General features: G+C 51.2%; 4 protein-coding genes across 4 annotated transcripts; 3 read left to right on the top strand and 1 right to left on the bottom strand.

The window, feature by feature from the left end:
* Nucleotides 1-321: 321 nt before the first annotated feature.
* On the top strand, nucleotides 322-2,810 carry N7481_012854 (Sec1 family protein; the record flags this gene model as incomplete). The annotated part of the gene is made up of 7 exons (XM_057272073.1): nucleotides 322-355; nucleotides 435-472; nucleotides 533-620; nucleotides 691-837; nucleotides 890-1,092; nucleotides 1,154-1,620; nucleotides 1,679-2,810. The coding sequence occupies 7 exons, from the start codon at nucleotides 322-324 to the stop codon at nucleotides 2,808-2,810; spliced, it is 2,109 nt and encodes a 702-aa protein (XP_057116261.1).
* A 3,395-nt stretch (nucleotides 2,811-6,205) lies between these two features.
* Nucleotides 6,206-7,447, top strand: N7481_012853 (uncharacterized protein; the record flags this gene model as incomplete). The annotated part of the gene is made up of 1 exon (XM_057272072.1): nucleotides 6,206-7,447. One exon carries the CDS (start codon nucleotides 6,206-6,208, stop codon nucleotides 7,445-7,447), a length of 1,242 nt encoding a protein of 413 aa, XP_057116260.1.
* Nucleotides 7,448-9,724: 2,277 nt separating this feature from the next.
* phoC (uncharacterized protein) lies at nucleotides 9,725-13,565 on the top strand (the record flags this gene model as incomplete). Its single annotated transcript, XM_057272071.1, has 7 exons — nucleotides 9,725-9,768; nucleotides 10,132-10,216; nucleotides 10,276-10,425; nucleotides 10,488-10,538; nucleotides 10,602-13,050; nucleotides 13,121-13,290; nucleotides 13,353-13,565. The coding sequence occupies 7 exons, from the start codon at nucleotides 9,725-9,727 to the stop codon at nucleotides 13,563-13,565; spliced, it is 3,162 nt and encodes a 1,053-aa protein (XP_057116259.1).
* A 781-nt stretch (nucleotides 13,566-14,346) lies between these two features.
* N7481_012851 (uncharacterized protein) lies at nucleotides 14,347-15,230 on the bottom strand (the record flags this gene model as incomplete). Its single annotated transcript, XM_057272070.1, has 2 exons — nucleotides 14,347-14,501; nucleotides 14,600-15,230. The coding sequence occupies 2 exons, from the start codon at nucleotides 15,228-15,230 to the stop codon at nucleotides 14,347-14,349; spliced, it is 786 nt and encodes a 261-aa protein (XP_057116258.1).
* Between the last annotated feature and the right edge of the window lie 146 nt (nucleotides 15,231-15,376).

Raw genomic sequence — 15,376 nt, 5'->3', positions numbered from 1 at the left:
AGTGGAGGAGAAGGAGGCAGACATGCAGACATGCGGACATGCAGAAAAACGAATGCTTATCGGGGACGAGTTCCTAAGGTTCCCTGGCGCGCCACCGGGAGATCCACTTGAGAAGCTCCCATCATCAAAAATGGTGGGGAATCCGCGCTCTCCTTCATATACCTCATACGAGCCACCTTTCCCTTGACTCCCCTCCCCAGGAATCCCTTGTCCGCCCTCTGGTGTACTCAACCTTTTGCTCGGCGGTGTTTCCGTCACTTCCGCTTCACTTTCTCTCTTTGACACTCTCTGTGTGAGCCTCGCTCTGGGCTGCCCGCCAATATGAGCACTTCGATCATCAACGTCCAACGCGACAGTAAGGTGGCCCCATGGCTTCCCCGGGTACTCGGTGTCTCCTCCAAAGAACCTGAACTAACAAACAATTTCTATGCCAGTCATCCTTAATACCATCCGCAATGCCGGTGGCCACGAAGTACGTCACACCTTCCGCCCCTCCCCCCCGCGTGCGATTACTGACGCTTGTCCCGCACAGTGGAAAGTTTTGGTGGTGGACGAGAACAGCAGGAAATTGATCAATGCTGCTGTGAAAGAGGAAGATATTCTGAACCTCAATGTATCCAGTGAGCCTGCCTGGTTTAGTTCTACAACGTGGACCTTAGGCAGCCTTCTAACAGCATCATCGCCCCGCAGACATCGAGCAGATCGACCACCGGCGGATGGCCAACCCGGACATGGACGCCTTATATATACTATCACCGGAGTCTTGGATCGTGGACTGTCTCATGGCCGACTTCGAAGTGAAGAGATATCGCAGAGCGTTTTTGGTGTGGACTTCATGTCAGTCGGCGACATTGGGACCTCGGTTGATCTCAGCTAACAGTGGAAATAGTTCTTGATCCCAAGCTGCGCGCTCGAATTGACCGGTCACAAATGGCGCGTGATGCCATTGCTGATTACCGCATAATGAACATCGACTTCTACCCCCGGGAGTCACATCTGGTCACATTCCGCGATCCGTGGAGCTTCCCTGTCCTGTTCCACCCGGGCTGCAACCATTTAATTCGTCGCCACCTTCAAGATCTCGCCCAGAAGGTATATAAAAACGTCCGCTAATTTCGAGGTATCCAACTGTCTAGCTAAACTTTTACGCCAGGTCGTCTCTCTCTGTGCCTCCCTGGGCGAATACCCGGTTATCCGCTATTACCGACCCCGATCCCCCACTCACGAGGCTGGTGTCTTATGTTCCCACTTGGCGCGCTTTATCCAAGAGGAACTAGATCAATTTGCTCAGTTCCAGCGTGACTTCCCTCCCCCATCAAACCGTCCACGAGGAGTTTTGTTTATTGTCGACCGCTCAATGGATGTCTACGCTCCTCTTCTCCACGAATTCACATACCAAGCAATGGTGCATGACCTTCTGCCGATCAAAGATGGCGACAAGGTCACTTACAAGACATTGCTCAACGAGGGTAAAGACAACGAAGAGGAAAAGGAGATGGAGCTTGGGGAGCATGATAAAGTTTGGGTGGAGTACCGACACATGCACATGAAAGACGTGCTCCAGAAGCTCGGCGAGGATTTTGCTAAATTCAGAGCAGCCAACCCACAGTTCGCCGAGGAGTAGGGGCTCCCTGTTCCCACTTTTCCCTCTTTGTGCCAGGCTAACGAGTATCTACAGCAACGACAAACAAAACGTCAACACTATCAAAGACATGTTGGCTGGACTGACAGAGTTCACGGAAGGAAAAGATGCCTACACTCTGCATTTGAATATGGCAGGGGAATGCATGAAGTACTTTGGAGCCCGAAAGCTTATTGAGGTCAGCTCCATGGAGCAATCCTTTGCCACGGGTCTCGACGAAAATTACAAGAAAGCTAAAAACTTGGCGGCACAACTTGTACAGCTGCTCGATGACGATGCAGTAATTACACCGGATCGACTCCGACTGCTCCTACTGTACATCATCTATCGAGGCGGTCTGCTTGGTGGCGACATTCGGAAGCTCATGGCACACGCACAACTTCCCGGCCAAGACGGAAACGTTATTTCCAATCTTGAACTCCTTGGAGTTCGTGTGGAGAAGCCTCTCAAGGATGAAAAGCCACCAGTGCAACCGCTGTTCCAGCGGCGAACCCCTGTACCGGAATCGGAAGAGTTGAGCTTGACACGGTACGAGCTTGGGGTCAAACAAATGCTAGAGGAGCAAATTCGTGGCACATTGGACTCGACATTATTCCCCTACACCAGGCCTCACACTGACACCGATGGTGGAATGGCCGCACAGGAGATGCTCTCTCAGCAAGCCTCCCTGCGCAGTGCGAAGCCTACATGGGCACGCACCCGATCCGTCGACCAACCTCGCCAGCGTATGATTGTCTTCATGGCCGGCGGTGCGACTTATGGCGAATCGCGTAGCTGCTATGAAATCTCGCAGACCTACGGCCGTGATGTATTCCTGGCCACCACTCATATGCTGACACCAGGGCTCTTCATGCGCCAGGTCGGCGATCTGGGCATGGACAAGCGCCGCCTCGATATTCCTGCCGAGCGGCCTAAGCCCACGGCCCCTGCTCATCTCTTTGAGCGAGAGGCGCCCCCGGCACCCACACCTCCGCCGCAGAAAAAGGCCATCCCGACGTCGCATCTGAATCCACCCGCGCCCCCCGAGGCACTCATGTCCAACATGTCTCTGGGGTCGAACGGGACAGCCGGGGCTCCTCCGCCCGGTGGAAAGCTCCATAAGAAGGACAAGGAGAAGAAGGATAAGAAGGATGATAAGGAGAAGAAGAAGTACCGCTTCTTCAAGTGATTCATCTCATCTCCTATCCGTATATTTCCCTTGTCATTTTTGTCGCTCTCCGTGCTGTGCGCGGGTACATTCAGCGCTGTTTTGATACCATCTTTTCTTTGTCTTGGGTTTGGAGGCGCTTGAGCTTGCGCCTTGGGATAACATAGGGACCTTGCAACGTGTTGTGAAAATGGAAGGGGAGGATAGGGTCGGAGGATGATGGGGTGAGGAATTGCGAATTGCAATACTCAATAGCGCAGAACATATAAAATCAAATCATCATCAAGTTTCCTGAACTTGTTACTGGTATTGGGGAAAGAATCCGCGCATATAATCTGAGGATATTGACTGATTATGGATACTTAGGTTGCAACAGCAACCACTAGAGCGAACCTTCCAGTAGGTAACTACCTATTGTTCAAGGAATTGCGAACCGGACAGAATACAAGTTGAATACTAGTATCGACTGATACCTACTAGGTAGCAAACCTAGTGCAGTATTAAACCCTTTCAATAACTCCTTGATCTTCCGCACTCTGTAGTCAAAATAAGGTTTCTAAGGTTGAGGGTCCTGGTGATGCAATTCCTTCCTCCTTCCTCCTTCCTCCTTCCTCCTTCCTCCTTCCTCCTTCCTCCTTGAAGGATGCTATCAATTGGGTTTGGATATCTATTGAGTCTTTGGGTTCCAAAGGGTGGAAAACGCGAGGAAACTGGAACGTTTCTGTTTGTGGAAGGGTCTTCGGATGCATCGTGGAAGGTAATGGATGGATCTCGGTTTGGATGGAGAGTCGATGTGCGGAGAGTTCGAGCTTTATATATGAGACGGAGGGTACCATTAGACTGTCAGATGGAGCTTATTTTATCTCTCCAGTAATTTTCATGAGCAAAATGTTTAATAATAGACAGCTTTCTCTGTCAGAGGTGGACAAGACGTATCCTACTGTGGCTCCAAAAAGAAACGTGCTTTCATGAACTTGGGACCAGATTGCGCCGTGTCAGCTTATCCACTGCTATACATCAGATGTTTCCGGTCTCCTTTGGGCGGTTTACAAGCGTTGATGAATAGAGCAAAGAATATTCGAGAGCCAAAGCGATAAAGCCACCGCGCTTCCTTCGAGCCCGGAAATACGTCTTTGTATAAATATGTCTCATATTGTCAAGAGCATTACTATATTGACTTTTCTCGAACGACATATTCTTTATTTTGGCTCTACATATTCTCATGAATGTCCTTTGTTCCCAGTCTCTACCTAGTATAAATACTAGTAGACCAATCTGTCATTTATGGTTGTCCAATTACGTCTCACCAACCACTGGCATCCTCCGGTATCCCTTGTGAATCTAATATTAATAGATACATAGTATACGGCATACTAAATTTCCTCCGATCCCAAATCTGGAGTTTTATCCTACTGCTATAAGGTAAACTTGAGGCTGTCTCCATCGAAATTCTTATCCACTCGACCCCATATAGAAGTTTTCATGGCTGATAGCAGGCTTGAATCAAAAGATGAAAACCGCAAAAGACTTTGAGGAATCGCCCGAAAATTCTCAATATATTGGAGACCTCGAAGAGCTTGCGAAGCGCTACGTAACCCAGATCGAATCTCTGGAAAATCAAGTGTCCGTGTCCGCGCTCCAAAGATGTTCCCGGGCCGCGGGCCGTTGGCCGCTGGCCGTTTGGCCGCTGACAAGCTCCGCCCGAAAACAAGCAGCCAAACTTGAACTGGAACTCTTGAATATCGGCCATCTCTGTGTATGATGTGACAGGGTCTGGGGATATTCTGCGACAATGAATGCGATAGATATTGCGACATCGCCGAATCAGAGATTGCGCGGATATACCTGCATAATGCAATGGACCCAATGGGAGACAACCAGTGTCACTCTACGGGGTATGGTGGAGAGTACTCCTCCTCGTCATCATGAAACTACGAGTACTCAGTAAATAGACCAGAATCTAGAATTCTTGTCCTCCACAAATACGGAGTAGACAGCTAACTTGAAAAACGACCTAGAATGTGCCAACGGCCATATCCTCTGGCCAGCTACTCCACCGCATTGGCCAGGCCTAGGCAACGTAAGAGACGAAAGTTTGTAGTGGGCCCTGACCCCCTTTTGTTATTTTTTTCTCCGTCGCGCGGGAGTTATCTGGGCTAGTGAAGACAAGCCTTTAGGAGGAGTGGACAGTGAAGATAGAAGTCTGTGGCCGTACTCGTACAACAGGATGGAGTAAATGTACATGTTAGGCGCGCCATTGAGTGAAACCAGCGTAGCACTGGCAGCGAACAATGGCAAGTTCAAGTTTCCTCGGTAATAAGTAATACGGGGAGTACACAAAGTGTACCGCCTCCGCCTGCGCCTGCGAGGATGCAACGCTACCTTGGAACGGTCGGCCGGGGCTTCCTCGGTGATTCGCTGACAGGCGTGGCGAGTGAACACAGCCGACATCATGAGTATTGAAATAGTAGTAGATATGTACTCTTTCAAAGTATGGTATACTAAGGTACTCGTATATCGAATGTAGATGATGGCCACTGGCATTATTGTGAGAATACTGTACTGAGAGACGGTGTGGACCAGATTCAGGGGATTCAGGGCTCCGATTACGTCGTTGCAGAATCTGCAAAGCGGAAGAGCCCCGATTTCCCCTTTCCGCATTGGTGCAATCCCATTGTTTGGTTATTTCCCAATTTTATATCGCCGCAAGGGAGATGCCCGCATCCAGGGATACGCAGATGCAAGCGGTTCCCCAGACAAAAAATTACCTAGGTAGTGTAGCAGAGTTGGGTGCATTCAGTGCCAGTGCAAGCTAATGCTCCCGAGTAGCGCTAAAAGAGTCTAACGCATGCATCTATTAATACGACTAGGAATGCGGATACCATCGATACCATACACAACGATCGTAATCGGCCAGTCAAGACTCCACTCCATTCGACTCTCCCCCCAAAGCAGGTTCCGGTTCCCACTTCTTCCCACACACTCAACCACCTTCGCCCATGGCTCCCGACTAGATTCGGTGCTGTTTCTTGTCTTGTCTTGTCTTGGGTTTCTCTTCTCTCTTCACTTCACTTCTCGTTTCTTTTCTTCTTTCAACTTACCCCGGTGTGTGGATGCTCGTGATAATCTCCCCCTGAGGCGACCACCACGACGTTCGTATCACCCTCCTTAAAACACGTCCAACTCGAATCCCCGTCACTCGTTCTTCGGCTCTTCGACTCTTCGATTCAATCTTAATACTTCTCCCCCTCCAACTTCGCCAATCCGAAGCGTGTGTGCATCCCGAGACCTCCAGCGTCCCGGGCCCGACTTTTTCGCCCCGTCTGACTAGGTGAACCTGTAGAGGATTCCCTCCTCACAACCCTGTCGGCTACCTGGACCTGTCCTTGTCGTGATTCCCTGTGTCTCTCGCCAAAATGTCGTCCAACGTGAAGCGAGCCAGCAGTGCCCCGACGGCCACCAACGCCGACACTGCCAGTGCGTCCGACACCCCGGTCGCCTCTGAATCCGCATCGGTCACTGCTACTGATCCCACGACCACCTCTTCCAAGGAACCGACTACCACTTCCTCCAGCGAATCATCGACCACGAGTTCCACGTCTAAGTCGACCACCACTTCGTCCTCGAAGGCCGACCCGACCACAACAACGACCTCATCGACATCCTCGGAATCTTCCTCGACGCCACCTCCCACTACAACTTCCGAACCGACCTCAACAACAACCTCCCATCACACTACCGCCACCCCTACTGTTGTCACGACCACCTCTAGCAGCAGCAACGGCGAGTCAACCGTGGTTGTGATCACCCAAACTCAAACCGACTCTGCAACATCGACCGGCACTTCAGCCAGCGCGACCAGCACCGGCACCGACTCACCCTCTTTGTCCGGCACCAGCGCTGCCTCTGGATCAGGCGGTCTCTCCGACAGCGGTAAGATTGCTGTGGCCGTTGTCGTCCCGGTTGTCTCCGTCGCCTTAATTATCCTCGCCGCAATCTTCTTCTGGCGCAAGCGCAAGGCCAACAAGGCCGCCGAGGAGGAGCGCCGCAAGGAAGTCGAAGAGTATGGATTCAACCCGAACAACGACCCAACCCTCCCCGGCATGATGGCTGCGGGTGGCAGCGTTGCTCCCAAGGACGACAACTCTTCTGGATATCGCGGCTGGGGCACCACCTCCGCCGGCCGCAAGGCTTCGACCAATCTCTCCAGCGGCATGGGCGGCCTGGCCATGTCCGAAGGCAGCGGTGCCGGTGGAGGCTACCACCACAACGCGACCCCCAGTGAAGGCACCGTGCAGTACTCTGACGGTCGTCCCGACTCCGGCGAAGTGGAACCCATCGGTGTACTAGGCGCGGCTCCCGTTGCTGCTAACAACCGCAACGGCGATATCCACCGCGGCCCATCGAATGCCTCTTCCGCCTACTCTGCTGCTAACCGCTCCGAGGCCTCGGAGGAGAGCCACATGTCTGCCGCACACCCATCGGGAGGATACTACAACGAGAACCCGTACTACGGTGAAATGACCGGCCACGGTGCCTACGGCATCGACGACTACCAGCCTGTCATTCGGGATGTGCAAGCGCGCCGGAACACGCGCATCGAGAACCCTGGCGTGTACCCGCGGCAGGGTAATGCGGGCATTGCGCAGAACTTCTAAGACAAAAAGGAAAGCTTCTGTGCAGCGCACAACCTCTCTTCCTTCCTCTCTGCTTTGCCCAGCCTTCTGTACCGCATTTTCTGTTGCATCTTATTACAGCCACACCATTTCAACGACATGATTGCGCGACAAAAGTTCGGCTTCCCCACAAACCAAACACATTCCGTTCTCGCATACAATGGCAAATACATACGCACACACACTCTCTTTCCTAGGTTCGATCCGACTTCCATCTTTCCATCTTTTCTTTTTTAAAACCCACCGCCGATTCCACTCCTTAGCGGGGCCGCCTCTTGTGACTTTTGGCCCAGTCCCTCCGTGTCTTTATCTTCGATATCGATTTTTGTCTTGATTCCCGGCGTGATGGAGATTCGCTTCGCCATGTGTTTATTCGATACTGTACTTCTTTCGACCTGTCTGATCTCCTTTACATTTACTCTACCTTTTTCTTTTTCGTTGTCTTTTTTACTCTCCCCACATCGTCTTGGTCTTGTGTCATCACCTCTTTTTTCATTTCTCTCTATCTTTTTCGCGTGGTTCATCCATGCGAATTAGACATTCCTCTCTACGTAATCGGTTCTGTCGGATTTGATTCCTCCATCTCCGTTGCCATTTTCTCTTTTGATATATCCCACGCACATTTCACAATTCTATGTTTGTTCAAGTCAAATCAAGTTAAGGTCTTTGTTTTTTTCATCCTTTTTTTTTCATTCTGAACGTGCTCCGTTCTGCTCTGCTTTACTCTGTTCTGTTCCGGCTTGGTTTGACTTGTTTCTCGTTTGGGCCTGACTGTACAGTTCGCCGAATTTTGTCGGATTCGGTTTTGTCCATTGGGCTGGGCTTTTTGTTTTATAGTGTTGGTCTTAAATTGACTTCACGATGTTAAAGATCTTGGCTGTAAATGGTAAATGTGGCGTAGACTTTGGCCTCTCGTAGGGTACTAATAGATACTGCTCTAGTAGTATGATGCGATACCATGTATACCTTGTATAACAACATTGTCCTCTTATAACCTGAACTCATTGAGAATATCAATATAGGTTGTTCTCTACATATCTCGAGTAATTTCAGCACAACCTGATGATACCCAAGTAGAAGAGAAGGAGGTTCTCATATTATACCTTGGAACGCTTAGACAATAATAGCAACTCGGTATGAAGGAGGCTGCCATTCAGACTCACATAGGGCTGATCCGCGGCAATCAAACAGCCAATAGTCAGCCCCTCAACCCAAGGCCTTGGCCCTTTATTAGCCACAGCTCCTTCATACAGAGCTTAACCAGCCCAGTCAGTACTCGTACTACTAGTATGATGGATAACATAATAATTTATCCGCCACAGGGGCTGTAGAGATACTAGTAGCACTTCATGAATACTTTTTTAATACTATGGTTCTTGTCTTTGCCCTATCACTACATCACTGCAGATCATATTCAGAAATGGATAACTAGCGCCAGTTAATAGGATTAAGCGGAAGCCCAAGCCCGCACAAAGTAGAGGCGCCGGCTGGGCGCTCAGGCCTGTGTATGTACTCCACGAGATCTCCTTGACGCGCGCTAGTGGCTTGGTAGGGCAGGGTAGGGTAGGGTAGGTGTGATGGTGATGTCCCATGGTGATAGAGGATAGGTGGTGCTTGTTCTATAGGAGATAATGGTAGGATGAGGGGTCCTAGGTAGATGGAAAAAAGAGAGTGTGTGCCAAATACCCAATAAAGTACTAAATACTAAATACGAATAAATTAATAGAAATTCTAATGCTAAATTCTAAATTGGACAGTGCATACAGTAGGGACCAACTTGAGTATAGATCCAGGAACACCACACTGCGATGCTACCACACTGATTCACTAGAGGCTGGGTACCTCCTCAACCAACTCTCAACTCAACTCGCCTATTCTCCTCCATCGGCATTGTTAGTGTTAACTTTTAAGACTAAGACTAATATTAATATTAATATTAATAAAAGGGACCAACCTAACCACGAAGCCTAAAGCCCCACTGCTCAGTCAGCAAGCAACGTGCTCCGGCTGGATGCGGTGATTGGCACCCGCCGAAGCTCCCCACTGAACGACTTTAGTTCCTCCGCGATTCCTCCAGTCTACTTTGATAGGGTACCCTCGGCTGCCCCCAGGAACATCTGGTCGTCCTGTCGTCCTATACCAACTGTTCACTGTCTTATCTTATTCAACTCAATACAGCTCTTCGCCCTGTTCTGCCGTCTGTTCGTCCCCGACTACCCGAGCGGTGTCCGCCAGAGCAACCTCCAATCCCCCGCGTTCATGGACTGCCAACGGGCTTCATCTATCAACCTCCTTGTCATACTGTGACACTGCGCATCTGTCCCACTCCTACCACTGCCGTCTCCACCCTCATTGCGCCGGCCCCTCCCTCTCGACTCGAGGTTGCCCTGGACCTTGTCTGGCCACGCCACGTCCTGCCCGGAACCCTTCTCTTCTCTTCTCATCTTTCCTCTTCTCCCTCCCTCTCTCCTCCCTTTCCCTCTCCAATCCTCGCGCTTTTCAAACAATTGATCCCTCGAGGCGGGATCTCCTACATTACCCCTCACGTCTGCCTCCAAGACATCGCTGGCGCTCTCACCCTAAGAGCTTGCTAAGATGTGAGTACCCCTCCAGCGCAATCGCCGCACAACGAAACAAGAAAAAAAAAAAACTAATCACTCATGTAGGAAATTCGGAAAGCAGATTCAGCGCCGGCAGCTTGATCTCCCCGAATATGCGGCCAGCTTCGTGAATTACAAGGCTCTAAAAAAGGTGGGTGCACATTGCTGACATCATATCGATGACAACAATACAACTACACTTCATTGGAGGCACCGCTGACCCTTTTGCAGCTGATCAAGCAACTCAGTGCCACACCAACCATCCCTGCGCAAAGAACTGCCGAGGAAATTGCCCAGGATGGCAATTTGGACCCCCAGGCTGCCCTCCGCGCCAATAAGGAAGTCTTCTTCTTTCGCTTGGTAAGATTCCGGACGGATTCAACTAGCCAGCCAGCAAATGTATGCTAACAAGCACGCTACAGGAACGCGAAATCGAGAAGGTTAATATCTTTTACCTCCAAAAAGAATCAGAGGTAGGCTGGTCCTGACTTGCCCGCTGAAGGAAGGATGCATCAAACTGACATATATTCATCTAGTTCTCGCTACGACTCAAAACACTAGTCGACAAGAAGCGCGTGGTCCAAACACGGACCGTCTCCAACTCCAAAGCCCCCTCGAACTTTGTGGCTCTTTTTGAAGGCCTCCAGCAGTTCGATGGCGACTTGAACAAACTACAGCAATTTGTGGAGATCAACGAAACCGGCGTATCCAAGATTTTGAAGAAATGGGATAAAACCTCCAAGTCCCGCATGAAGGAGCTCTACCTACACCGCGCAGTCGAAGTGCAACCGTGTTTCAACAGAGAAGTCCTTCGTGATCTCGCAGACCGAGCCACGACGGCTAGGTTGGAGCTGGAGGCCTGGGCGGAGGGAGAGAACTTACAGTTTGACTCGTCTCGACCTTCAGATCGCCCGGCGCTTACATTTGGATCGGAGGAAGAGGAGCTGGACCAGCAAATCCTGCAGTCCGCCTCCACTGGCAATCTTCAAAACTTGCGCGAGTGGCTGGTGAGGCTGTCTTCTGCTGCGGATGCTCGTGATCGGGCGACCCGGACTTTCCTGACCGCGATTAATGGTTTCTCAGACGATGTCCTTGCTCTGCTTCTGGAGAGTGGACTGGTTGATATCCACGCAGAAGATGATATCAACGAACGAAATTGTCTGCATGAGGCGACCATCTCCGGCCGAGACTTTGTTTTCAAGGCTGGACTGGCAGCCGAGGTCGACATCTCTCGCTCAGATGTATATGGGCGGATCCCTCTGCACTATGCCTGTAGGAATGGCAGGGCAGAGATGGTGCGGGAGCTGCTGGCAGTTGGTCCGCATACGGTCGATCTTATGGACCACGATAACTTCACTCCTTTGATCCACAGTATTGTCAAGGGCCAGCTAGCGTGTGCTGAGCAGGTGCTGAAAAGCAACGCTCGTATTGATCCGACCTCCGAGTCAGATCATATTCCCCTCAATCTTGCCTGCCAGCACGGCTCTCTCCCGATCGTGAAGATGCTCCTTGAGCGCAAGGCGCAGGTTTTGCCCGATGCAGAGGGCCTCTATCCCCAACATATGGTTGCGCGCGCCTCGCAATCACCAGAGCTCCTTTTACTTCTGAAACAACATGGAGCCGACCTTGATCAACGAGACAAGCTGTACCAGTGGACGCCGCTTTTTCACGCGGCCAGCGAAGGCTGTGTGCCATGCCTGCGCACATTGTTGGAACTTGGAGTGGATGCAAAGGTTGCGGACGAGAAGGGCCTCTCATCTATGTACTACGCAGCTTGGGAAGGGCATCTCGAGTGCATGCTACTGCTCTGGGCCCAGCCTTCCCAAAAACCCAGGTCACGGGGTCCTCTCGATATTTTGAATGGTATACAGTTCCAGGACCCCATGGTAGAGGACACCAGTGCCTCTAGGCGTGCCAGTGAGGCCGAGATGTATATGGCCGATGGTATTCCCGACCTCGAACTGCCCCCTCCTATTATACCCCTCCGACGGTACGGCCACAACTTCCTCGACAAGAAGGTGTTTGTGCAGCTTCTTTTCGACCAAGGGACGCCTGGATCGATCACCTTTGACCAGTCCGGCCGTCATCCTGCTGCTCGCTTGACAATTTCCTCCAAACTCTCCGACCTTATTCCTCGCACAATTGTACTACCCATTCAAGAAGACTCTCGATCAGTATCCTTCCACGTTGACAAATTGGACACCTTCACTGTGGACTTTGAGATTTTCCCTACTTTTGGTTCCAAAGTTATCGCCAAGAGTGTGGCTCTACCGATTAACTTCCGCGCGGAGCAGTCTAGTACTGGATCTTGCTGCTTACCACTGTTCGACCCTCGCCTCCGGGGCATCGGTCAACTGCGGTTCAACTTCCAGGTCATTAAACCATACCATGGCGATCCCCTGGAAATTACGCACTTCGCGACATACTGGAAGGCCACGAGCGCACTGGACTCTGAGCACAATGGCCTTGTCACTGGCTCTAGTTTGTCAGGTGATTATGTGCAGCTTTTTATCCAATTGACCCGCGATCGTGTACCGGTACTATACCCCCAGTTCACCATCGACCACCACGCAATCGACATCCCAGTTTCGCAATTATCGTACGCTCAGTTCCAGAGGATTGGTATCGAACGAGGTGTCAATCCTAGTGAAGTTACCGAGTACCTGCAGACCAAGGCAGCTAGCAATATGCCACAAGCCCACCGCATCTTGGCGGCATCCTTCATGTCCCTCCGTGAGGTCCTGCGTGACTTGCCCATCGACCTCAATGTCAACCTATCTATCCTCTACCCGTCCGCCGCCGAGGAGAAGACGTTGGAAATGAACTCTTTGGTCGATGTCAACAGCTTTGCTGACAGAATTTTGACGGATGTCTTCGACCACGCTCGCGTAGCCCGCGAGACGAACCCCGACTTTATGCGCTCTGTTGTGTTCACCTCCTATAATGCGAACATCTGTACAGCGCTGAACTGGAAGCAACCGAACTGTAAGTTCTACCACACGATCATCATGGTCGCCCCGCGTGACATTCATTCACCAACTAACAACTCCTCCAGACCCGGTTCTCCTGTGCAACGACCTCGGACAGATCCGCGACCTGGCTCGCAACGTAGACTCCATGCCTCACGTGGACAGCAGCGGACGGGACTCAATGTCAATCAAGGAATCTGCCCGGATAGCCCAGAGCAATAACTTTATGGGTATAATCTGCCGGTCCAGCCTCTTGGTACGTTTGCCCCTACTCGTTAGCCCCTCACACAGTCCTCACCACTCACACCACCTCTATAGAACGTTGTCCCCGCCCTCGTGGAAACAATCAAAGAACTCGGCCTCGTCTTGGTCGCCGATACCTCGGACGAAACGGGGCATCCGGACGGCGAGGCTCTCCCCACCACCGGCGCATTGGGCGTGGCGGACTGGGCATACCGGATGCCAGACGGTGTAAACGGCGCGATGAAAGCAAACGGCATCTTGAGATTCAACGATACGATCGACATGTAACCCCCCAAACACAACCACAAACACAACCACAGCAAACACCCTTAACCTACTTACTCTACCTTATCTTACCCTTTGTTCACACACAACACAACACTTGCTTGCCCTGCTTGTCTCTCCCATCTAGCATCTGCCAATCTTGCATCCCATCTATGCCCCATTTCCTTTCCCTTCCCATCCCTTTTCTTTATTTACGAGACGAAGACCATGAGAATCAAGTAGCTATGCTATGTCTGTTTGCGATTGTTCATTCCTGGTCTAGCTTTGCTAGCGTGGCATTGATTGATATCTTACATAGAATGGGAATGTGATGGCAATTCCTATGGGCATGGCCATGGCCATGCCCATGTGGCTCTCTACTTTCTACGGAGTTAGGCACTCTATCAGATATCGTCATTTACCACATTTACGAATGGCGTGTATGATATCCCCTCCCCTTCCCTCTCTCCCGAGGTCCTTTCCATTCCCCTTTCTGGTAGATCGCGATTCAGATTGAGCGGGGAAGGTCCACAGACCGGATTGAATTAGATGAGATCCCCTATCTATCTATCTATCTATGTAATGTACAGTTCCAACTTCGCTATGCTCTCTAAACTCCCAAAATCAGCACCAAAGAAACAGAATAAAAAATGAAAAATGAAAACCATCCAGACAAATTCTTCCTCCCCAGCTCTCCAAATATTACACAAAGATGGGTTCAACCAGGCAAAGCAAGGCAGCAAGTAAGTAAGCAGAGTAGAGTAAAGTAGAGTAGAGAAATCACGGCTCCCTGGGATAGTTTCCCCTAGGTGCTCTTCGGCGCCCGCTTCCCAATGTCCCAACCCCATCGACGCAAAACCTTAACAACCTTCGGCGTCACAGCCGCCGTCAACGGAACACGCACGAAGATGAGAAGACTCTTGTGAATGGCGTAGGCGAAGACAAGTTGGGTCCAGATACCTGAATTTGAGTTAGCTAGGTAGGCTCCTTGCTTCCTTGCTTGCTTGCTAGGCAGTGCATAGCATAGCATAGGGTATGGTGTGGTATGGTATACGTACTCGCTTCCTCAGCCTTGCTAACAATAGCAGTCCCATCCGCACCGAGAGTGGCATCTCCCTCGACTTCTTTCTCCCCCTTCTCCTTCTCCTCACTGCCTTCCTCGGCTGGGGATGAAGAAGAACCAGGCCAAATCGGACCGAAAACCCCCTTCAAATAGCCCAAAATAACGTGCTCGAAATGTCCAATCCGCTCAACGCCCAGCAACCGCACGGCCGCAAAACAAAATGGGAAATCTAGCGCGCTGAGTGTAAGATACACGCCCAGCGCGGCCCAGCCGTATTCGCGGGTGAGCTTTCTCAGGCGTGCGGATAGACCGCTTGGTTCTTTGCTGCCCTGTTGTTGCTGGTGGCCTTGACCTTGGCCTTGGCCTGGTCTTTGCGCATTGGGGTTGCTGTTGTTGGTTGAATTAAAGCGCTTTTGGTATTGGTGCTGGTGCTGGTTGGAGCGGGGGTTGGGTCGTTGGAATGGTTGGGTATATTTCGTTGGTAGGGTTCGTGTGTTGCTGCGCGCGCTGGTTAGGGAGAATGGGCGGAGGGCGGGCCTTTGTATTTGCGTTGCGCGCAGGATGGTGGTTGCGCGTGTTGGCTGGGTGAGCCAGCGGGTGAAATTTGGCGTCGGTCGGAGGGACATGGTGTTTTTGATGGATGGGGGAGGGAACCGCTAGGTTGAGTGTTAGGCCTAGGGTGGGTTGTGTGTAGGTAGAAGATGTGGTGAGAGGAAGAGTGAGAAGTGGGTGAGAAGTGAGAAATGAGTTGTTTGTGAGCCTGCGGGTTGTT

The sequence above is a fragment of the Penicillium waksmanii genome, assembly GCF_028829765.1.
Source record: "Penicillium waksmanii strain IBT 27052 chromosome Unknown utg000010l:1.0-3698451.0:1.0-3701458.0, whole genome shotgun sequence".
In the NCBI taxonomy this organism is placed as follows: domain Eukaryota; kingdom Fungi; phylum Ascomycota; class Eurotiomycetes; order Eurotiales; family Aspergillaceae; genus Penicillium; species Penicillium waksmanii.
The sequence above is the reverse complement of the archived record's forward strand: the minus strand, read 5'-3'. Positions and strand labels throughout refer to the sequence as shown.